Source organism: Carassius carassius, chromosome 25, assembly GCF_963082965.1.
Source record: "Carassius carassius chromosome 25, fCarCar2.1, whole genome shotgun sequence".
Classification (NCBI taxonomy): domain Eukaryota; kingdom Metazoa; phylum Chordata; class Actinopteri; order Cypriniformes; family Cyprinidae; genus Carassius; species Carassius carassius.
Genome location: NC_081779.1, coordinates 19,175,619 through 19,196,778, shown reverse-complemented (window position 1 = coordinate 19,196,778; position 21,160 = coordinate 19,175,619). Strand labels below are relative to the sequence as shown.

Genomic DNA, 21,160 nt, shown 5'->3' with positions numbered 1-21,160 from the left:
AGCAAGATCTTCCTCACAGATCCTGAGTTGGGTGTATCTGCTCTCTCTTAAGATCGGTGTGAGTGTTATTTACTGAGAGTTAGTCTCTCAGCTGGTATTCATTATGCTGCTCCCTCAGGTCCTCTCCAGTAGCACATTACCCTGAGACTCCATAAAGGCCTTCAGACACTTAGCAGCAGCAGTTATTTTAAATTACAGTCATATTTATCAGTACGCTAATGGAGAAGCTCTATACTAACTGTGGAAAGAAAGATTATGGCCAGACTAAGACCAGACAGATACTAGCTTTAGTATGAATTAGCATCGTAATAAGGAATACCTTTTGAAAATATGAAAATACCCATGGAAACTGTTAAAAAACAATTCTGCAGGGCCCTTTCTGGACTCGTTAGATAATGTCTGTCCTTTCATGCCTTCCTTATAGTCTCCTACTTTAATGATGAGGTCGAGTGCAGAAATGAACCGTGACATTAGATTTCCCCGAGCTGAACCTGATGAAATCTTTTAAATTCTTTATTTAGACAGCGAAAGATTGACAGAAATAAAGAGGAAGAGAACAGAAGATTATTCAGCCCATTCGTTTGGAATGGGAAAGTAAAAAGGCTTCCTGGAGTGTTTCTTTAACTTCCTCTGCCACATCCTCTTTAAATAATTTACATTTTTGCCTGTTTTAGCCTCTTATCTCTCCCCTGTCAGGTCTAGCAGGATTTTTTACAATTTGTATTCACTTTCCCTTGTCGTAGACAATATTCTCATTAAGCATGATTCCTCAGCAAAACATGTCACGTAGACGGAGATTCTCTGCTGTGTAAGACATTCCTGAAGAGGGCAGAACTCAAAGAGAAGGTGTAGGGAAAATGTCATTGAGCCGGTTAGAGTTGTATTTGGTCAGCTTAATTGTGCATTTTAAAATACGTGTCATGCTCAAACTATTATACCTGAGACACAGAACTTTAAATGGGCCTGTGTTTTTGACCTGCCAGGCATGCAAGCTCTGCTATGTGCCAAAACATAATGTGAAACGCCAGGGTTAACTTGTTAGACATATTCGGAAGATGATTTTCTTAAAGTCTGTTTAGAAGATGCAAGGATTAACTCATCAGACAGAGTTGGACGAGACCTGCATTGACCTTAAAGGGTTACTTCACCCAAAAATGAAAATTAAGTCATTAATGACTCACCCTCATGTCGTTCCAAACCCGTAAGACCTCAGTTTATCTTCGGAACACAGTTTAAGATATTTTAGATTTAGTCCGAGAGCTTTCTGTCCCTCCATTGAAAATGTATGTATGGTATACTGTCCATGGTTAGAAAGGTAAGAAAAACATCATCAAAGTAGTCCATGTGACATCAGAGGGTCAGTTACAATTTTTTGAAGCATTGAATATTCCTTTCTGGTCGAAAAATAACAGAAATTACGACTTTATTCAGCATTGTCTGCTCTTCCGGGTCTGTTGTGAGTGCGTTCACAACACTGCAGTGTCGCTGCTGACGTGTTATCTTTGTTATTGGGCGCACCAGAAAACACGTGAGCAGCGTCGTGAACTCGCTCACAACAGACCCGGAAGAGAAGACAATGAACGGAGAGGTCTTACAGGTTTGGAACGACATGATTAATTAATGAGTCATTAATGACATCATTTTCATTTTTGGGTGAACTAACCCTTTAAATGCACTTCTGTCCTCTGAAACACGGTCAGCTACTTTAGGAAAGAGACCTCTTGACAAACAGAACAGTTACTAACGGTTTGTAGTCGTACTGTAACCAATTTTGCTCATGAATGGGCCAAAGCAATGTTTTAGAGCATTAGAGCATTTCTCTGTGCAGTGTACTTACAGCAACGTTCAAATGGGAAACAAATAAAATAAAAAAATCCTCTCTGATTCTTTGTCTGGTTTTAAACAAAGGGACCATAAAATATGGTCATATGATGGTAGTCCAAACAAAAAAAAAGCGGTGGTCTTATGCCGAGTTTCCTAAACTTGGGTTTGTGAGGTGATAAAAAGGTAATTATTAATTAAATCTTAAAAATGTCAAATTTAAACAAATAGATATTTTTTTTCAATGAAACCAATCAATGCTTGAAACCAATAAAATGCTTGAAATAGTGATGATAAAATGAAATAAACAATTAAAAAATATAGATGTAATAAATAAAGAGGTAGTTCACCAAAATTTTTTAATGTTTTCAAGAGTTGTCATCACCAAGTAAATATTTTAGGTCAAAAAAGTTCTGGTAACAAGCATTTAGCCTCTAATGCTGTGATGTACGTTTCACTGTTTCTCCTCTCCAGTTGTGCACGTCTCACCTCCCCAGCCCTTCAGATGCGCCCAACCACTACCAGGCCGTGTGTCGAGCCCTGTACGCAGAGACCAAGGAGCTACGCACCTTCCTGGAGAAGATCAAGAGTGCCAAAGAGGTAATGACCCCCATGTGACTCTCGTATCTGTTCATGTGCCAGTAGTGTTTGTTCCAACCATGAAACTGCATTTTAGAAACACACACACACACACACACACACACACACACACACACACACACACACACACACACACACACATATATGTATATATATTTAAATGTATAAATGCACAATATATGTTTTATTAGCATTATATTTATTTATTTATTATCTTTATATTTACTGAAAGCATTATAAGCATACCAATTGGTTACGTGCCAAACTGTTTTTTTATAATTTATATTTTTTTATTTCTTTTTTACAAATCTGTGAGATTTTATTAAATATTTTTTAATTGTATTATTTGTTTTTGAAATTAATGTATTATGTATATTCTGTATATGTATTAGTGTTGTCACGGTACCAAAATTTCAGTATTCGGTACCGATACCAGTGAAAATCCACGGTTCTCGGTACCAATTTCGGTACCAAAGCAAAACACAAAAATATGCTAATTAAAAAAAAAAAACTTTTTATCACTAAAAATAAAACCAATGCCATTCTTTATACTTATTTACAATTGTGTTTAAAGTTCTTCTACAAGTAATATAATTATGAAAAACAGTAAACAAGTTTCACCCAAATTTAATTTGTCTTTTAATTTATGAAATTTAAACACATTTTATTTTTTGGTAAATAAAGGGGATTTGCTATTAAAATTAAAACATGGAAGACATATTGTGTGATTAATTTTTAATTAACAGTAGTAGCAGTATCACATACATTTTACAAAATAATAGTAATATTTCTAGCACAATGCCTTTATGTAAAAATGTATTTGTAATGAATGCATATTTGTCATTTATCTGAACTTAAGACTGGTGGTGATGCTTAAGATGTTTTTGTTCATTGAGGGTTTCTGTAAAAAAAAAAAAGTAATAGATCATAATAATTATTATTAAAAGATAATAATACTACTAATTCTACTACCATACTAGCAATATACAGTACAATGCACTATGGATTGATGAGCTGCTGGGTTCATGAATATTAATCACGTTGTCTGCGTTCGGTCGAACTGATTTGCTGAAATCAAAACAGGGATGGTACTAGATCAGCGCCAGCCAATGAAATTGACATTTGCGCATTAGCTCCGCCCACTACCGGAGAAACCGGTATGTCTTCTGCTTGTTCGAAAATGAATATGAATAATTCTATATGAACTCCATTATTTTGACTGGAGAAGACAACAAAGAATATAGTTTACATGTAGCATGTCGATTCAGCGTGGTAAGACTCTCGCTCTCTCTCTTTGCATGTGTGAGAAACAGAGCTATCAGCAAAGCGACGGCGAGTCGTGCTCCTTCACACAGAGTTTACAGTTCGGCAAATACCATAGACAGTAAAAGAGGCAAATACAGGTGTACTGTGCGTCCATTGAGATGAATTGAAAAGTACAGATCGCTTGATGGAGAGAGAACTCTGAAGCACTCAGTCAGTGTTCAGCGAGTGAAAATATATCCGCGCCAATCTTATAATAGCCTCGAACACACACACACATTGGCGAGTAAAATCTAAGAATTTATTAGCCAATGGCTAACAATAGACATAATTTACTCGCCCTGAGTAAAATGTATTCACATAGAGGCTGTTTTGACGGTTTTCCGTGAATACCTTTAAATTGACACTGGTTTTACTCAAATGTAACGGTAAAATGCTTGTGAAGTGACTCAGAACAGTTCTGGTGATGTATGTCCTCATTATTGCAAGCATCATGCGCTTTAGTCTATGTAGTAAACAAACCATTCATTCATTCACACAGAGACATGCACGCAGAACATGCAGGATGCAGATTTCAACCAACTTTTGCGGCTTAACATTTACAGATACTGGTCCATATGGAGATTTGATTTGATTTATTTATGCTAACTTTGACAAATTCCATGACTGTCCATATTAAAATGTAAGTTTCATTTTCATGACTGGATTTTGAGATTCCGTCCGCGTTTTCTGCTTCGCGGAAATCATAGCGCTGTATGCATCCAGAACCGGGTTTGAACGGGTCTTTTGACAACACTAATATGTATTACAGTGTGCATTTTATTTTATTACTACTAAAAAAAAACTGCCCCTGTTCAGAATTCATAGGAAATTTGAGAACGCTCTTATTGTCTTGAGCTATGTAAGCCTAAACTTGACAAGGTTTATAAAAAGCAGTTTTTAAGGGGAAATGCTCTATGATCGGCCTTGTTGGTGTAGCAAGTCTGGAATGGACTCTCGCACCTCAAAAGACTACACCACCACTCAACAATGAGATCCAAAGTTTTCTTTTTAATCTGTAACGAATAGAGGTCATCAGTGGACCAATGGAACATCAGCTTCTCTCTTTCTCTCATATAACAGTAATAATCATGGAGAGAAGCAACATTGCGTGTGCTCGTGAGCCTCGCGCACAGGTTGACTGAGGCTATTACAAAACTTAAACAAAAATAAATAAAACATGTAAATAAAATAATAAATCTGATACCATACTTTCATAATCTTCCTTGTGATACATCACATCAATTCTGTTATTAGTACACTACAATAGTGTAAAGTACATTAATTGTATACTAGAGTGTATAATAATATGCATTACTACAAATATTTATGTTATAACATGCTATGATGAAACAGATATCAATTATAATACTATTTATACACATAAATCCAAAAGAAAAGCATAACATGCATTTAACAACATACCATGAGCAGGCCGCACCACGTGCTTCACACGTGAATCAATGAATCTGATTCATTCCCCTCATGATCCTCTTCATACAGTACACATTGACAGTAAACCAGATCTCTATTATTTCACTAAACAGAACTAATTACAAACATACCTGTAACGAATAGAGGTCATCAGTGGACCAATGGAACATCAGCTTCTCTCTTTCTCTCATATAACTAAGCATGAATGCAAAATATGAATCAGTTAGCACTATGATGAATTTCATAAAATCGTTTTGCTACACACCTCATCACTACTAACACACTCAGATCATGAAATGCACTCATATCACACTTATTAAGCGATAGTTATGCTTTTAGACAATAAACATCACCATACCAGTAATAATCACGGAGAGAAGCAACATTGCGTGTGCTCGTGAGCCTCGCGCACAGGTTGACTGAGGCTATTACAGATCGCACGAGGGAAAACCCAGAGGTGTTCCACTGATGACGCTCCCTCCCCAACAAACACCCAAAGAAAAAGTTCTGCTATTTTACTGTTATGTCGTCTTATGAACAACGATCTGAACAAAATTTTGTGATGTTCATTAACTAAATATAAAAGTAGAGAGAATACTTATATATTAACAATATAGACAATAAATGAAAGAAAAAAAATATATATAAAAGAAACACATCAATGAATAATTCACACCAGTTACATTGGCCTAGTTTAGTACAGAGTGTGGATGTTTAAACTGTAACATGTAATCAAGTGGCATGTTGTGAACACCATGTAATATAAGCTGTATCCCACTGAATGTGTTCTTTCTCTGAGGCATTAGTTTGAATTAACCTGCTTTCTATAGTGCAGCTCCTCCTTCTTTCATAAAGGAGACCTGATCCAGCAGCACTGAGTGGCACTGGGTGGAGGTCACATGTCGAATCCTGAACAATTCAGTCCTGAACCAGAATTTTGTGCGCACACCTGCACATTCAAAATAAATACAAATTTTCACATTTTAGTATTAAAGCGTCATCAAAAGTGTGAAATAACATTAGCGAAGTGCATATTACTTGTGAATTACATATTACTTAAGGAATCACCCCCTGCTTTAGAGGAAGGGAGTGTAGAGAGTGAGTGGAAAGGGGCAGAAAAAGAAAAAAGCAGAATCAGTCGTGTGGTTCTTGGCCAGAATGACAGAATAGTCTCGCTCTGATGATTCAGAGTCTACAGTTTTTTTCCCCTCTGTGCCTGTATTTTCTTTCTTATGCATAAACAAAATATTCCTTTTTGGCTTGTGTTTTGCGATGCTGCACAGTTATATTTGCTTTAAGAAATCAGACTCTCTGCTCAGATAATATAAGCTATGTGAGTTTCTGTTCATTCCTGCTAAATTTTCATCAGGGCAGGGTAAACCCCAGAGGGGACACATGCCTTTACTTTACTCTGAGTTCTTCTGAGGGAGACTGCAAGCTTACCAAAGAAATTTAATAAGCAATCCAGGTGGCAGCAAAATAATAATTCATTGTTCTGACCATAAACCTGGTTTACATAATTCTAAGGCAATGCTTGAAAAAAAATCCTAATTTAATCATACACAATTTGTGTACACAATGTCCTGTGATGGTAAATCTAATTTATTTTGTCATGAATGTCAAACAACTCAAAACTAATAAGAGACTATACAGTATTATCGGCTGACATTTACTGAATAGAACACATTTTGTAGTTTGTTAGTTAGCCCGTGAAGGGGAAAACCATTACCGCAAAATGTTACGTATATGCCATTGTCCCGACTTCAACCCATGTGTGGAAATGAACTTTTGCTAGTGGATCAGTGGGTGTGGATGTAGTGCAGACTAGTAAAAGTAGTTAAAGACTGCATTAGCTGCATATTGATCTCTGCTTAATATTGGCAAGCTAGCTGGGACTGTACGTCACATGAGAAGGAATCGATTTACAAACAAGCCAGACCTTTAGTGGTTAAAGTGACATTGACTTTTTCTTATTTGAACCCAGACTGAGGACAGTCTATGTCATTCTCCATATCCAACACCAAAGAAATGCTGAATACAGTTTCTGAAATATTTTTAGTGGATATCTGCATTTGGGGAAAAAAAAAAAAAGTAATATACATTTTTTTTTTTTTCAGGTTTTGCGGAAAATGGGAAAAGAAACAGAAGAGCCCACCAAAGACCTGAATGAGCTGCAGAACGCTGACTGGGTTAGGACAATTAGACAAGCTCATTGCTCCCCAGGATACTTTTAGATTATGCACTGCTCAGAGTGTGTGTTGGTTTTAGGATGGTCATATGACATACACCACATGCTGTGTATATTTTCCACAGGCACGGTTTTGGGTGCAGGTGATGAGGGACCTGAGACACGGTGTGAAGCTGAAGAAGGTCCAGGAGCGTCAGTATAACCTTCTACCCATCGAGTTCCAGCTCACACCTTATGAGATGCTCATGGACGACATCCGCTCCAAGCGCTATAAACTTCGCAAAGTCACGGTGAGTGTGCACTTGTAAAAATTAATCCCAAATTGCATCAGAATCTATTCAGATAAATTTATCCTTGATTCCTTGCTACAAACATTACAGCTGCACATTGCAATTCACATTTATTATTGTTTGTTACAGAGATCATTCACCACAAAAGTGTTTACTTTGCCTATCTGAAATCAAGCAAGCTTATTTCTGAAGCTGCAGGATAGAAAATGTTTTATAGGGTTGAACTGGATCAAGTACATAACACTGAAGTCAGTATATCAAGATGTCATGAGGTTGCTGTTTAGAAATAGACATATAGGGATGCAGAGCTTTCACGTCAGAGTCAACACCTTACATGATAGGTTCACCTAACACACGTTTGCCTCCAGTCATTGATGCATAGAATTAAATAATAGATCATAGCTGTCTTGATTTTTTTTGATGCATTCTTTAGACAGGACACACGTTTGAAATGTGTCCTGTGCATTCTTTCAAATTACACAGACTTTAGGTTTTAGTTCACTGGAAGCATATCTAAGATTTGACCCTTGCTGTGCCTTCTTTCTGCTGTAGGTCAGTGGTGACATTCCTCCGAGGTTAAAGAAGAGTGCACACGAGATCATTCTGGACTTCATTCGCTCCAGACCTCCACTGAATCCTGTGAGCATGAGAGCATGCACAAATACGCTCACTTATGGTCATGTGTGAACTGAAGTATATGACATGAATCTATTAGCACAAGTGTCACCTATTAACACCAACCTATTAATCTTTGTGTATGCGCGTGTTTGCATGTGATTTAAGGTTTCTGCTCGTAAGCTCAAGCCTCATCCTCCAACACCTCCCAGCCTTCATGAGCGTATCCTGGAAGAGATCCGGTCGGAGAGAAAGCTCAGGCCTGTCTCACCTGATATGATCCGCAGAAGTCGACTCGGTGAGTACATTTTCACATGCTTGCTTTCATAATCACACAGAGTCTTATTATTTCAAGCACATCATTAACATTATCAAAATATATATTTTTATCGGTCTGGTAGTATACAGTATATACACTACCAGTCAAATTTTCCAAATGCATTCTCTACATATCCAGGATACATTGTTTCTTTTAAATAGCATTGCATTTACACTCAAAGCCAGCTTCATGTTGTGTTAGTTAACCTATATATATCAAGTATATCAGTCATATGGAAGGAGGTGAGTATGTGTCATTGTGACAGAGATGTCATGTCAGACAGCAGTGCAGATGTGTGACAGTGTGTCATTCTCATGCATGGCTGCTTGTGCTACACTCAACCATTTGTTCTCTAACAGCGTCTATAGTACAGCCCTGTGTCTCTAACTCTGCACCGCACATTTTATTTACAGCTGTAAATCTCTGATCTCTCACCTTGGATTGATACTGTATGTTTTTAAAAACTTATTGATCCATATTGTTACATTGCATTTGAATCTTGTACTGCATATCAACCATTTTCATTTGCATCGTTATAGAAAGGGTACATATTCTAAATAGTGGATTTGCCCTGAGATTTGGGGACCTATCATACACCCGGCGCAATGCGACGCACAGCGCAGCGCAGCGCAAGTGTGTTTGCTAGTTTCAGTCTGGTGCCGTTTGCATTTTCCCATCCAGCGGCACGTCGTTTTATTAGCAAATGAATTTGTGCAAATTTTTGTGCCCATGGGCGTGCTGGTCTAAAAAAGAGGTGTGTTCAGGTGCATTGCTGGCGCAATGCTATTTTAAGGAGCTGAAAATAGACTGCACCATAGACCAGCTTTAACCTGGTCTAGCGCAAGTCTGGCGCAATGTTTTTTCTTTGTTATTTAAAGAGCGTACATGCTGTTTATCAAACACAGGGACGCACAGCAGCACACAAACATGGCAAATATAAAAAATTAAAGGATTGCATTAGACCATGCGCCCGGGCGCACAAACTGTTTTTCCGTCAAAATTGGATTTGGACACTCCCTGAGTGCACCTGCACCGTGTGCTTTACACTTTGAATTTAAATCGTTAAAATAGGGCCCTTGGTCTCATGGTGGTATTTTGCTGAAGGATTCAATAGATAAAGATTGTGAGGTTTTAAGTTGAAGGTGCACATGCACATAAAGACCTCTAGGGTGTATGTGTTAATGATTATATAGTTACACAAGCACAAATCTGGTGATTGTGATATAAGAATAATCCATGTTGGATAAAAGTCCCAGATTTGAGTCGGTTACAGCCGCCTTAATAAAGCTTAAGGTTTGCATGTATGTATTCTCAGGTCGTGTGGTGAAAAGAGTCTGTTGTTTTCTCCAGCTGCCTTAAGATACAGAGTTCAGTGTGTACAGTCAGTTGGTCTCAGCCTCAGACGTCATGCCCACGGGCCGTTAGCCGAACATCTGATGCATATCTATTTAGCACACAACATTGGAAACTCTTTGAAGTCGTCATTGGATTGGTTGAATTTACAGGATTTCCCAGGAAACGTTCTGCTTGGAAACCCTTCCAAACCCCCTCATGAAAGAAAACAGCTGTCTTGTTTACAGCTGTGACAATGAGCCCTTATCAGGATCAACTTAACACTGAATTTTCAAATATGAGATATATAAAGTTTGTGGCATAGACTTAAAATACATCCAAGAGTTTTACACACTATTATTGTGCCGACATTTCCACGCCACTAAACATGAGGCGGCACAAAATGAAATGTGATTGGTTGTTTTACCTGTCAGTCATATGGTCTCTTGAGCGGTCCTTAGCCATTCAAAGTGGCCCAGGTTCCCAGAGCCTCTGCTGCCAGCAGTCTTAAGGTCTGGCTACGTGAGACTAACAGTCTATAAACCTTTAAAACTTAAAGGAGCTTATCATAAATATGTATTGTATGTGTTACGTGAGTAGTTGGATTTTCTTCAGTGTTTTATAAAATTTTTACTGGGTCTATTAAAGCAGTGCTTGATACAAACCTGTGAAATAAATCATAATTTTTTTCATTCTTGATCCTAAAGTAGTAAAAAAAAAAAAAGTTGATTGTATTTCATTCGTTGTGAATGTGATATACATTATATGTTGTCAGAAAGCTTCATCAGTCCTCAGTGTTGTAATATAGTTCTGTTAGTTTGACTTAGAAATTACAAAAACAGCATTTATTCTTTCTTGATCCTAAAAGGAAATTACTTGTTGTTTGGCTGCTTAGTTGTTGAATTGTGTTTCTCTTTATTAATGGAGTTACAGAACAGCATTCTTTATATCTGACATCAAATGCATTTACATGAAATGCCTTGTTTTAACCCATGGCTTTATTTATCTTCTCCTCCCTCTCTCTTCATTCATAACCTCTGCCTCTTTCTCACAGTAATGCGTCCTCTTAGCATGTCTGTCAGTTTTGACTCATCAGGTAAAGAGTTCACTCACTGTGGCTTCACCCCTGTCAGCTCACTGACCCTGTGGCTTCTGTGTTTGTGCCAGACCCCTGTAGTCGCTCCTACCCTCATGTCACGCTCCTCTGCTGGTGGGGTTGTGGCATTGAACCTGATAGTGCTTATAGCAGGATGGGGACAAGGCAGTGCCTCTTATATTCCCTCTTATATCATCAAGATTGCAAGTCTGTGGATTGAATTGTTTGAAACAATTACTTGTTTAGTTAAGGTTGTAACATGGTACACAAAATTTGCCCAGATTTAAACCCTGGATGAGTCAACAGTAGAGATTTCGGACTTTCAGTAATGACAGATTTAGAGTAAATCGTCTAGTACAGTGATTCTCAATTCCAGTTCTGGGGTACAATTGCTCGGCACATTTTGTATGTCTTCCTTATTTAATGCACCTGATTCAGATCATCAGCTATTTAGGATGGAAATCCATGAACTGAACAGAGGGCGTCAGATAAGAGAGACAAATTAATATACATTTTAAAAGAACTAAGAAAGAAAAGGAAAAATCACAGAATAAAAAATTAATAAAATATTAAATTTTGAGCTAAAAACGTAAGCAAAACAATATAAATGAAAATTTGAAATTTAGATAGAAATACTAAAATGACTAAAACCGAAATAAGAACAAATGAATGCCAAATAAAATATGAAAATAAATCATGCTAATAAATGACTAAAGGACATAACAAAATAAAATGAAGAATTAAAATATAAAAATATTCAGATTTCACATATGCTCAGATTTTGAAAGTTGTGTATTGTATTCAAGTTTCAGGATAACTTTCCCATAAAAATCCAGCTATATTATCAGATATTCCATTTTTAGATATGCCTAGGTTTCTGTTAAAGTAAGCCACATTCAAACAAATTAATTCCAGGTCAAGATATTAAATTAAGGTTTTTATAAGCTTTTCAGCAAGTAGTGGCTTTCAGTCAAATCCATTAAATAATAGATTCTCTTCCATGTTTGTATCCATCAATAATACAGTTGGTGATGGTTGTCAAGATTTACTTGGATAATCATATGGTCTGTGAATGGTAGAGAGTAAGATGGATTATGGACTTCTTAATATCTCATACCCTGATTCTTATTGTAATTTAATTTAATTTAATTTGGCTTACATAGACATATATAGGCTGTTTAATAAGTTATATTATTTTTTACCTGGCTGTCAATCTCTATCAATCTTGCTATCGATCACAAAACAAAATTGTTGCACTGAAATGAATGTGTCAGTTTAAACATACATGTTTACCCTTTAATTTATTGAATTTATTGAGTCTTTTTTCACCCACTATGAATGTATAAATATGAACAAGGAGAAATGCCCTAGAAAGCAAAAACCAAAGTTTTAACCAAGATTTAAAACCATTTGTTTTAGGGTTGTTCACACTGACAGCAAATTGCAACAACTTAAAGCAATTCATCTCTAATGAGAGTTGGTAATTTCTGTTGACATAACAGATAGCAAGCTCAGCTTTTATTCAGATGAGAAGCAATGCAGATTTAACCAGTCAGTGTTTAATGAATAAAGCCCATTAAAGCAGACTGTATTTCCTTCCCTTTCAATTGGGTTTTATTAAATAAGCCATACACAAAGATTTGTGGTTTTTAATGTAAAATAGTTGCTGCTAACCTCCAATATGGCTGCGTGCATTGGACTTTCGTCTATTATACCTCCTGCTGCTATACCACACTGTTCATATCTCCATCTCTTCCATATCCCACAAGTCCTCTGTCCAGTGTGGCCGCTGCTTCTGTTGTGGCTACACCGCGCTTGTGCTTCTGTGTGCTGATGTCACAGAGCTGCTGACTGGTTTACCTAAGTGTAGTTTAAACTTGTATATTGGCTTACTGTCTGAATGTCACATATAGAAAGGCCTGTTTTGTGCTTTTGGGATCATATTGAAGAATATGTTCCTTTCTAGGCGCAGGCAAAAGTATGAGCACCCCACAAGACTTGTTCCGAAGCTCAGGTAAAGTTTTCCTGATGCAAGCATGACTTTCACATCACTCTCTCACGCCTCTGAGCCCAGTGTGAGAGAAATGCCTGGGTTCTGAGAGCTCGTTTATGAATCAGAGACAAACTGCGTGGGTGAACAGAATTCATTTCTGAATGTGGATTAGTCTAAGAAATGGATTGTGTCCGAATTCAATGATTTTCCCTAATAGTGAACTAAGTGGCATTTGCTATGTAGTCACTTAAAAACAAGTGAGTGAGCCTTTTCTTTCACATAGTATATCCGTGAATGTGCCATAGAGAGAGGCCATGATCTACAAAACCTCTAGTTTCTGTCCTCACTTTACACTTTTATTAACTGTTTTGAACAAAGAGATCCAATTTCATCAGTTCCAAACTGACAATGCAAACAGTCGGTTATCAAGATCCGTAGGCTTGTAAAACTATTTGTAGTTCAGTGCAGTGTAAGCCTATGCTGTCTTGATTGGTGTCTGATTATGTTCATAATGTCTATCCCACACACAGACATCCCTGACGGACACCGAAAGTTGGCCGTCAGCACACTATCCCTTGCCAATGGCACGTCTCTAGCTCGGAGCCCCGTAAACGGTGTAGCTGGAGGTCAGCCGCTGTCCCAGAGAAAGAGGCTGCTCAAAGCGCCTACGCTGGCCGAGCTCGACAGCTCCGACTCTGATGTGAGTGGGTTTGATATCTTCTGTATTGGCAAAAACCCCATCAAAATGTTAGACGAGACTTTCAGGTGAAGTATGATTGTGAACAGTCTCTTTTTCCTACTTTAGGAGGAACAAAACACTATGAAGTCCGGCAGCAGCTCCAGTGTATCCACATCGCTGGTTGAGGACACGTCTCCAGAGTCCGTCATGGGCAAAAAGAGTAAGAACCGTCATGAAATATACAGAACTTTTTATTCACAGTCCAAACAAAAAACCTGTCACTGATTCTTCGTCTCAATTTTTGTTTTTTCCCAGCTCCCCCACAGTTCCTGCCCATTTCTTCCACCCCTCAACCTGACAAACGCTTCGCTCCACAGAGGAGGCACACCATAGAGAAAGAAGCTCCCACCAGTGTTCGGCCTTTCCTGCCTCCGTCTCGCCAGAACTCCAAATCTCTGGTAACTGCTACAAACCCTTCCTTTAGCTCCATGCTTCTGCCTACAAAGTTGTTTTTCCTTGTTCCCAGGACAGTAAATGAGAGTAATTTAGTGTCGAGCAGTCAGTTGGCTGCAGGCTGTGGTCACACTTAACTGTCCCGGGTCTTGTGAAAGTATAATTAGATTCTCAAGATTCTGTCTAGTGCTGCAGCATTGCAGGTCTCGAGTGAGGAGAAAGACAAATAAAGGAGAACTTGTGCTTTCATTTTCAATTCAGAAGCCCAATTAAAGGCTAATCTTTGCCATACAGCAGCACAGGGGGGCTGGATGTTTTCCAAGGGGGCACGGACTGCCCTGGTTCTCATGTCATTCTCATTCACACATTAAAAGCTGCAACGTTGACGATATACGTGCCAGAAATAAAAGATTTTCAGTAAATAATGACTCCGATTCTGTCCCATCCTCACACAAGTTTCAAAGGGCTACGCTACCGTTCAAAAGTCTGAAGTCAGTACGATTTTTTTAAAGACATTTTATTCAGTAAGAATGCATTAAATTGATCAAAATGACAGCAAGGACATAATGTTAAATGTAAAACATTACTATTTCAGATAAATGCTGTTTTTTTTTTTATCAAAGAATCCATGCATCATGGTTTCCACAAAAATGTGAAGGAGCTATTATCCATTTAAATAGAAAACACTTACTTTCTAATAATATTTTGCAATATTTTTGTATTTTTATTGAGAAAATAAATGCAGCTTTGGTGAACATATTAAACTTCTTTCACAAACATCAAAACTTCCAAACTTTTGTAACTCAAATGTAACTAAATTTTTATTTTATTTTTTTTTAATTTGGCAGCCTTGATAGATTTACTACGTACAAATTTAGCCATGCTGTTTGGTCCTGCCTAAAAGGAAAGTAACTGATCATTATTGATTGCAAAACCTCTGAGGTCTTTGAATGGTTGTAAAATTGATAATCACAGAGCACTTACAGGAAAATGATTGTTAAACGCTTCTAGATAGTGAGTGATACTGTAGTTTTATTGCAGTATAGATAGAGAGCTGTAACCACTCTGCTTTCCTTTCCTGCCTTACACTGAAGCTGTCTTCGGACAACAAGGTAAAGCACACCATATTCCGCATTCTCATGCCCACAGATGTACATTATGTTGGAGGAGTCATTTCATCACTATTTAGTCTGCACTGGCTTCGTTAGTCTTCCTGCAGGGAGTCTGCTTCATGTGTGCATGTTGCACAATGTTGCATGCTGAAGGAAATTCCCCACACTTAAATCACTTCAGTTACCTGTCATCAAGATGATTTTATGATTGAATGGAAAAACAACTTCGCTCAACAAACTTTCTTCTTTTTGAATGATGCACAAGTTAGTGCATCATTCAGATAATGTTAGATTTAGAGAAGTAAGATTTTGATAAGAGGGGTCAAGAATGGGATAATGCAGAGACAGCAGGTCAAATATAATTGTATATGATTATATAAAAATTATGCATTGTTTTAGCACAGAGCATTTAGATTTCCACTCATCCTTATATGCAAATTTTGCATGCAAAGCTTGACCTATAGAGGTGAAACTTACATAACAAGATAAACAGAGAGTTTAACTTTCCACATTAATGAATTATAAATGTTCAGCTCTGTTTCCATTGCCAGTGCTGCATCTTGATTATGATTTTTCCATCCCTCATTCTCGCATGGCATGTTTAAATATGCAGTTTGTGCTTCAGGATGTTTGTGAAAGTGATATGTTGGTTTCAGGAGGAGTTCTGCTACCCCGTCGAGTGCCTGACATTGACCGTAGAGGAGGTGATGCATATCAGACAGGTTCTTGTCAAAGCAGAGCTGGAAAAGTTCCAGCAATATAAAGACGTCTATAATGCGCTAAAGAAAGGAAAGGTAAATGTACTCTTCTCTTTTACAATCTGCCCACTCTAAATGTCACATCACAAGCTTATCTTTTGAATTTGTCATCTTGTTTGAAGCACAGGATGCCTATAAATACTAAGTAGACTGCTCACTAGGTTTTGAACATGCTAGGTGTTTCATTGTGTGTCTCCTCCTCTCAGCTTTGCTTCTCATGTCGGACGAAGAAGTTCTCGCTCTTCACCTGGTCCTACACCTGCCAGTTCTGTAAGAGGTGGGTGGAGATTTTCATTTCAGGCTTAAAATGAAGTAGTGATGTGCAGTGGAATCATATTTTTTCTTTTTCTTTTCTTTTCTTTTCTTCTCACAGGCCTGTTTGTTCACAGTGCTGTAAGAAGGTAAATGTAGCATCTTTACCTTATTCTCACCAAGGCTGCATTGATTTAAACAAAAATGTTTTGTCTTTTAATATGTTTTAAAATGCAATGTACTTATGTGATGCAAAGCTGAATTGTCAGCATCATTGCTCCAGTCTTCAGTGTCACATGATCCTTCAGAAATCATTCTAATTTGCTGATGTGATGCTCAAGAAACGTTTCCTATTATTATTACTGTTGAAAACAATCGTGCTGCAACATTTAAACATTGTGACTTTTGAATGCCTTGCTTAATAAAAGTGTTCATTTCTTTAAAAACAAATCTGACTGACCCCAAACTGAACAATGGTGTGCATTTTTCATTTTGCTAATGACCGCACATCCTCTCATCTCAGATGAAGTTGCCCTCCAAGCCTCATGCCAGCCTGCCCATCTCCTCTCTGGGCCCCAGCATTCTGCCCAAAAAGGAGTCTGCAGCGTCAGCCGCCACAGAGAAGACCTCCACCACATCCAGCCACAAACGCCACAGCCTTCAGCGCACCATGTCCAGGTGAGCTTCACAAGTGATCAGGGAGTATGTATCATTTGTACAAGGGTTCTTAAGGGAGTTGTAGGGGGTTTGTGAATCGATAAAAAGCTAATACTTAATTAAATGCAACATTAAAAGAAGCATGAACATTAACATTAAAATAAACAAATGGAACTGTTTTGAGAATATAGCATTCGCTAAGGCTCATTTTATTTTCATATTCACATCATTTTCAACATTATTGTGGATAGAAGTCTACAGCATTTGACCAGTATTTTGCCAAAATGTTATGAAGTGTTATTTTAGTATCGAGATACTATAGCTATATATATATATATATATATATATATATATATATATATATATATATATATATATAATTTGTTTTATATTTATATTTATTTATATCTATATATATATATATAATTTGTTTTATATTTATATAGAATTTGTTTTATATTTATTTTTAGTTATTAGCTATTTTAGTACATCAGATTAAACAAAATGAAAATGAGAGATGTTGCTATAACATATTATATAACATCCACATTTTATTATGGTTTAAGTTAACTATTATTACCTTAGACCTTAAAACCTTAATTAGAGATAAAACTAATAATAATACATAACTATTATTATTATTATTATTATTATTATTAATAAATTGAATTGGGGACCTAAAACACACAAATAGAATGTAGACTAAAAAGATGATTGAGGTCACTTTAAAGTTCAGCTACAAAGTAAATCTTTATCATATCAAAATGTGATATATGACAAAATAATCAGAATATAATATTTTGGCCAAGTCATGGAGCCCTTAATAAAAAACATTACAAAGAAAAAAACAGTCAAATAAAAGCCTTACTAAAAAGAGTTTTATTTGCATGACTTGTTTTTACTTCACTTGCATCAGAGAACCGTAAACATGTAATTGTGTCTTTAAATTATTGAGATATTAACTTAAAATCTCACGGGGTACTTCAAGGAAATATTTTACGTTTATAGGGTTCATCTGACAAAAAAAACAAAACGTTGGAACTCTTGATCTCTAGCATTGTAAGGGCTGCCAGTAAGATTATTTCTCGTCCTGATTCGTCTCAGATCATCAAAGCATGGTGAGCGCTCATCGTCCAAAGACGAGCTGGAGCTGCCGGAGCAGTTCACAGAGGACTGGAGCACCATGGAGGTCTGCGTGGACTGCAGGAAGTTCATCAACGACATCATCAGCAACAGCAGGCATAATCAGTCCACCAAACGTGCCCGGCTGCACCGCAGGACCCACTCCGTCTACACGTCCAACACCAGTTCTTCCAACTACAAACCCTCAGAAAGGACTATCAAAGAGGTTTAGGACCCTATGTTTTGGAACAGTCACGTGTGCTCCGTCTTAATAAAGCGTTCTCACTTATACTGTTCTCACCTGTCGCGAACATGCCAGATGTTAATCAGCTTATGTTACATATAAAAAATACGGCCTCTTTTGTTACCTTTGTAACGTACCTTCAGTACCTCTTCTTTTCCATTTAAAAAGTGCCAGAGGTGAAGGAATAAAGCCGTTCCTCTTCCAGCATGAGTCCTTAAGCGCCAGCCTTCTCAGGAAAAGTTTTCTTCTGTGATTAAAGCTTTGGAATGTAGTTTAACACACTTTAAACTTACTTTGACCAGCTTTTCTCAAATGAATCTTGTGTTGACACTGAATGAAATTAATGAAATGATAGCGTGAAAAAGAAATCGCTAGGCTGCTTTGATCACTGAAAGGCCTGAATGTACATTTTTCAGTATAGTAAAATGGAGCTCAATTGTATGTAAATAGTTGCTGAATGATCAGCCTAACTGTTCTAGATGTAAATAAGCATCCAAATGGACTTATTTTCCCCGTTTAGGAAGTACTAGTCGATTGCTGAAAGATCAAGAGACTGTAGATTTAATCAGCCTCCACAATAATTCAAGATCAAGTCCTACCAAATGGTTTTCTTATTGTTTGTTAAAAGATAATGCTGCTGTAAATGTGACATGGTCCAAACAAATGCATTTAGATATTTACAGAAAGTACTTAAAGATATACTATAAATATTTTTCCTGTCTGATGGCAGTGTTTTTTTAAATTTTAGTCAAAGAATGAGGGTCAAGAAGTGTTTTTTTTAAGAGCGGATGCTGAAAGCTGTAGTATTTCTTAAAGGAGTGATCGGCTGTGCCAAACAAATCTCCATTATCTGAGCAATATGTGTTTTGGACCTGATGTACATAGTCAATAATATTTACTGGCTCAAAGTGGAGTGTGACTTTTGTAGGATATGTTTATGTACATGCTGTATATCCGAATCTCATCTGATCCTCTTACTATTAAAATACGTTCTATTGTGATAAAGTGATTGATTTATATTATTAATAATGATTATTTTATTTTTCAGTGTCAAATGTTGCTTTCTTTTCCTGTTCATTTCGAACCTTCACTCAACATCTACAAATATTTTGTTATTTTTCAGATGCATTTATTTTGCTGTCTTAATAACATTGTAAATTAAGTTATAATATATTATTAGCTGTTTTGTGCAATGAAACACCCCAGGAGACTTAATTTTAAGTTACTGAAATCATGTCACAGTTTTTGGAAGGATTGTTTCTGTTTGTCCTTTAAAAATTCCATTAAAAAATACACTTATAAGTAGACATGCACTGCAATTGAATACAGGCCTGTTGACTTGTTCTTTTGTTTTGTGCAAAACTGACTGTAATGCCTTCCTCTAAAGAATGATTGATTTGCATGATTTTTTTTTAATAAGAATCAAATTGTCAATAAATAAAGCATTGCATTTGCGTATTTGAAATTGCATTTGATATTTATTACACATTCATCATCAGACTTGCATTGATATGTCAGTGAAGAATAATGTGCCTACATTATCTCATATGATGAAGATACAGTATTAGGATGTATTAAATCTGCAATTAAATACCTCAGTGGAACCATATGGAAGAAAAATACGTGATCTACGTAGGACTTTTACAGTGTGTATCATGGTAAAGATCGTATACTGTAGTCTATCCTTCATAACCTCGTCTTCATCTGCGTTAAATTCAATATGTCGTCTAGCCCGAGGGCCGCTGTAGGGTTTCTCGGGTCTTTGAATGTTTGGGTTTAAACATCAGAACCCCCTTTATGATTTTGACATTTGGCTCCATCTAAATAGCAGTGATTTCTTGACCCCAAACTACAGGGGAAGAGACAGAACTGCAATTCTCCACTAGAGGGCAGAAAAACATCACTTTCATCAGCTGACTTAAACAGGTAAAGTTGCAATCCAAATTACTCAACCCCTCAGAGACTGCAGTACTTTACAAAAATAAGCTTTTCTGAAGATCCAGGATAAAATAAAAAATTGCATCTATAACAGTTCACTGGCATATTAAAAGTGATATTGTCTATGTATAATGTAATATTTTTGAGTTATAAGATTTTTTAATAATACTGCTAAGTCATAATTATTCAACCCCTATTCAACATTGCTGTTTTTAAAGCATGACCATGACTTATTTGCATGATGGGGAATAAAACAGTCTCAAAACACAATTAAGCATTTAGAAACTATTAAAAACAAAATTAGCTGGAGCTGTTACACATACAGTTAGCCCATGCATGTGTTGAAGTTGAGTAGCAAAAATGTGATGTGTGATGACCCAAATGAAAGGAGGAAAAACATTTCAATGCTGTGTGTAAGAAGAACACTAGACAAGTATGGCCTTCATGTTGAGACATCTTGCAAAATACCACTCTTGATCAAGAAGAACAAAAGGCAGACTTGAACTTGATAAAATTCATTTGTGTAGACCTGTGGAGCTCTGGAGGAATGTTTTATGGAGTGATGTGACCAAACTGGAACTTTTTGGACCCATGGATCAGCGGTATGTCTGCTGTAAAAAAGGCAAAGCTAATAAGCAGAAGAACACCATCTCCATCTTCAAACTTGGAGGTGGATCAGTCCTGTCATGGGGTTTATTTACTTTAGAAGGAAGTGGAAATCATGACTGTATGAAAGACATCATGGATTTTTTGAAGTATCAGGCCATTTTGACAAGAATTGTGATGCCTTTGGTGCAAAGACTGAAGCTCAATGGACCTTCCTGCAGGACAGACATCCCAAAGTAGAATGGTTGAATTGGTTGAACTGGTTGAATTTAAAGAAAGCAGTGGCAATGTGAAAACCAAAGATTATCAGTGATCTGAAAGCTCTTTCAGGCGAGGAATGGGCCAAGAC

At 37.0% G+C, this 21,160-nt stretch overlaps 1 protein-coding gene across 5 annotated transcripts in view; it reads left to right on the top strand.

Annotated features, from left to right (window-relative positions):
- LOC132104339 (protein spire homolog 1-like) overlaps positions 1–19,272 on the top strand; it is a 46,871-nt gene extending 27,599 nt beyond the window's left edge. The window contains exons 4-19 of one of the 5 annotated variants that reach the window (XM_059509750.1): positions 2,296–2,421; positions 7,275–7,346; positions 7,471–7,635; positions 8,188–8,274; positions 8,419–8,548; positions 10,956–10,997; positions 12,964–13,011; positions 13,521–13,690; positions 13,796–13,889; positions 13,985–14,127; positions 15,217–15,234; positions 15,891–16,028; positions 16,199–16,269; positions 16,366–16,393; positions 16,768–16,922; positions 18,006–19,272. In XM_059509750.1, the coding sequence (XP_059365733.1) occupies positions 2,296–2,421; positions 7,275–7,346; positions 7,471–7,635; positions 8,188–8,274; positions 8,419–8,548; positions 10,956–10,997; positions 12,964–13,011; positions 13,521–13,690; positions 13,796–13,889; positions 13,985–14,127; positions 15,217–15,234; positions 15,891–16,028; positions 16,199–16,269; positions 16,366–16,393; positions 16,768–16,922; positions 18,006–18,255 (1,737 nt within the window). In that variant the 3' untranslated portion in view covers positions 18,256–19,272. The remainder of the gene's footprint in view (positions 1–2,295; positions 2,422–7,274; positions 7,347–7,470; positions 7,636–8,187; positions 8,275–8,418; positions 8,549–10,955; positions 10,998–12,963; positions 13,012–13,520; positions 13,691–13,795; positions 13,890–13,984; positions 14,128–15,216; positions 15,235–15,890; positions 16,029–16,198; positions 16,270–16,365; positions 16,394–16,767; positions 16,923–18,005) is intronic. The other 4 variants (XM_059509752.1, XM_059509751.1, XM_059509753.1 and 1 more) reach the window with 4 other exon arrangements.
- Positions 19,273–21,160: the final 1,888 nt, after the last annotated feature.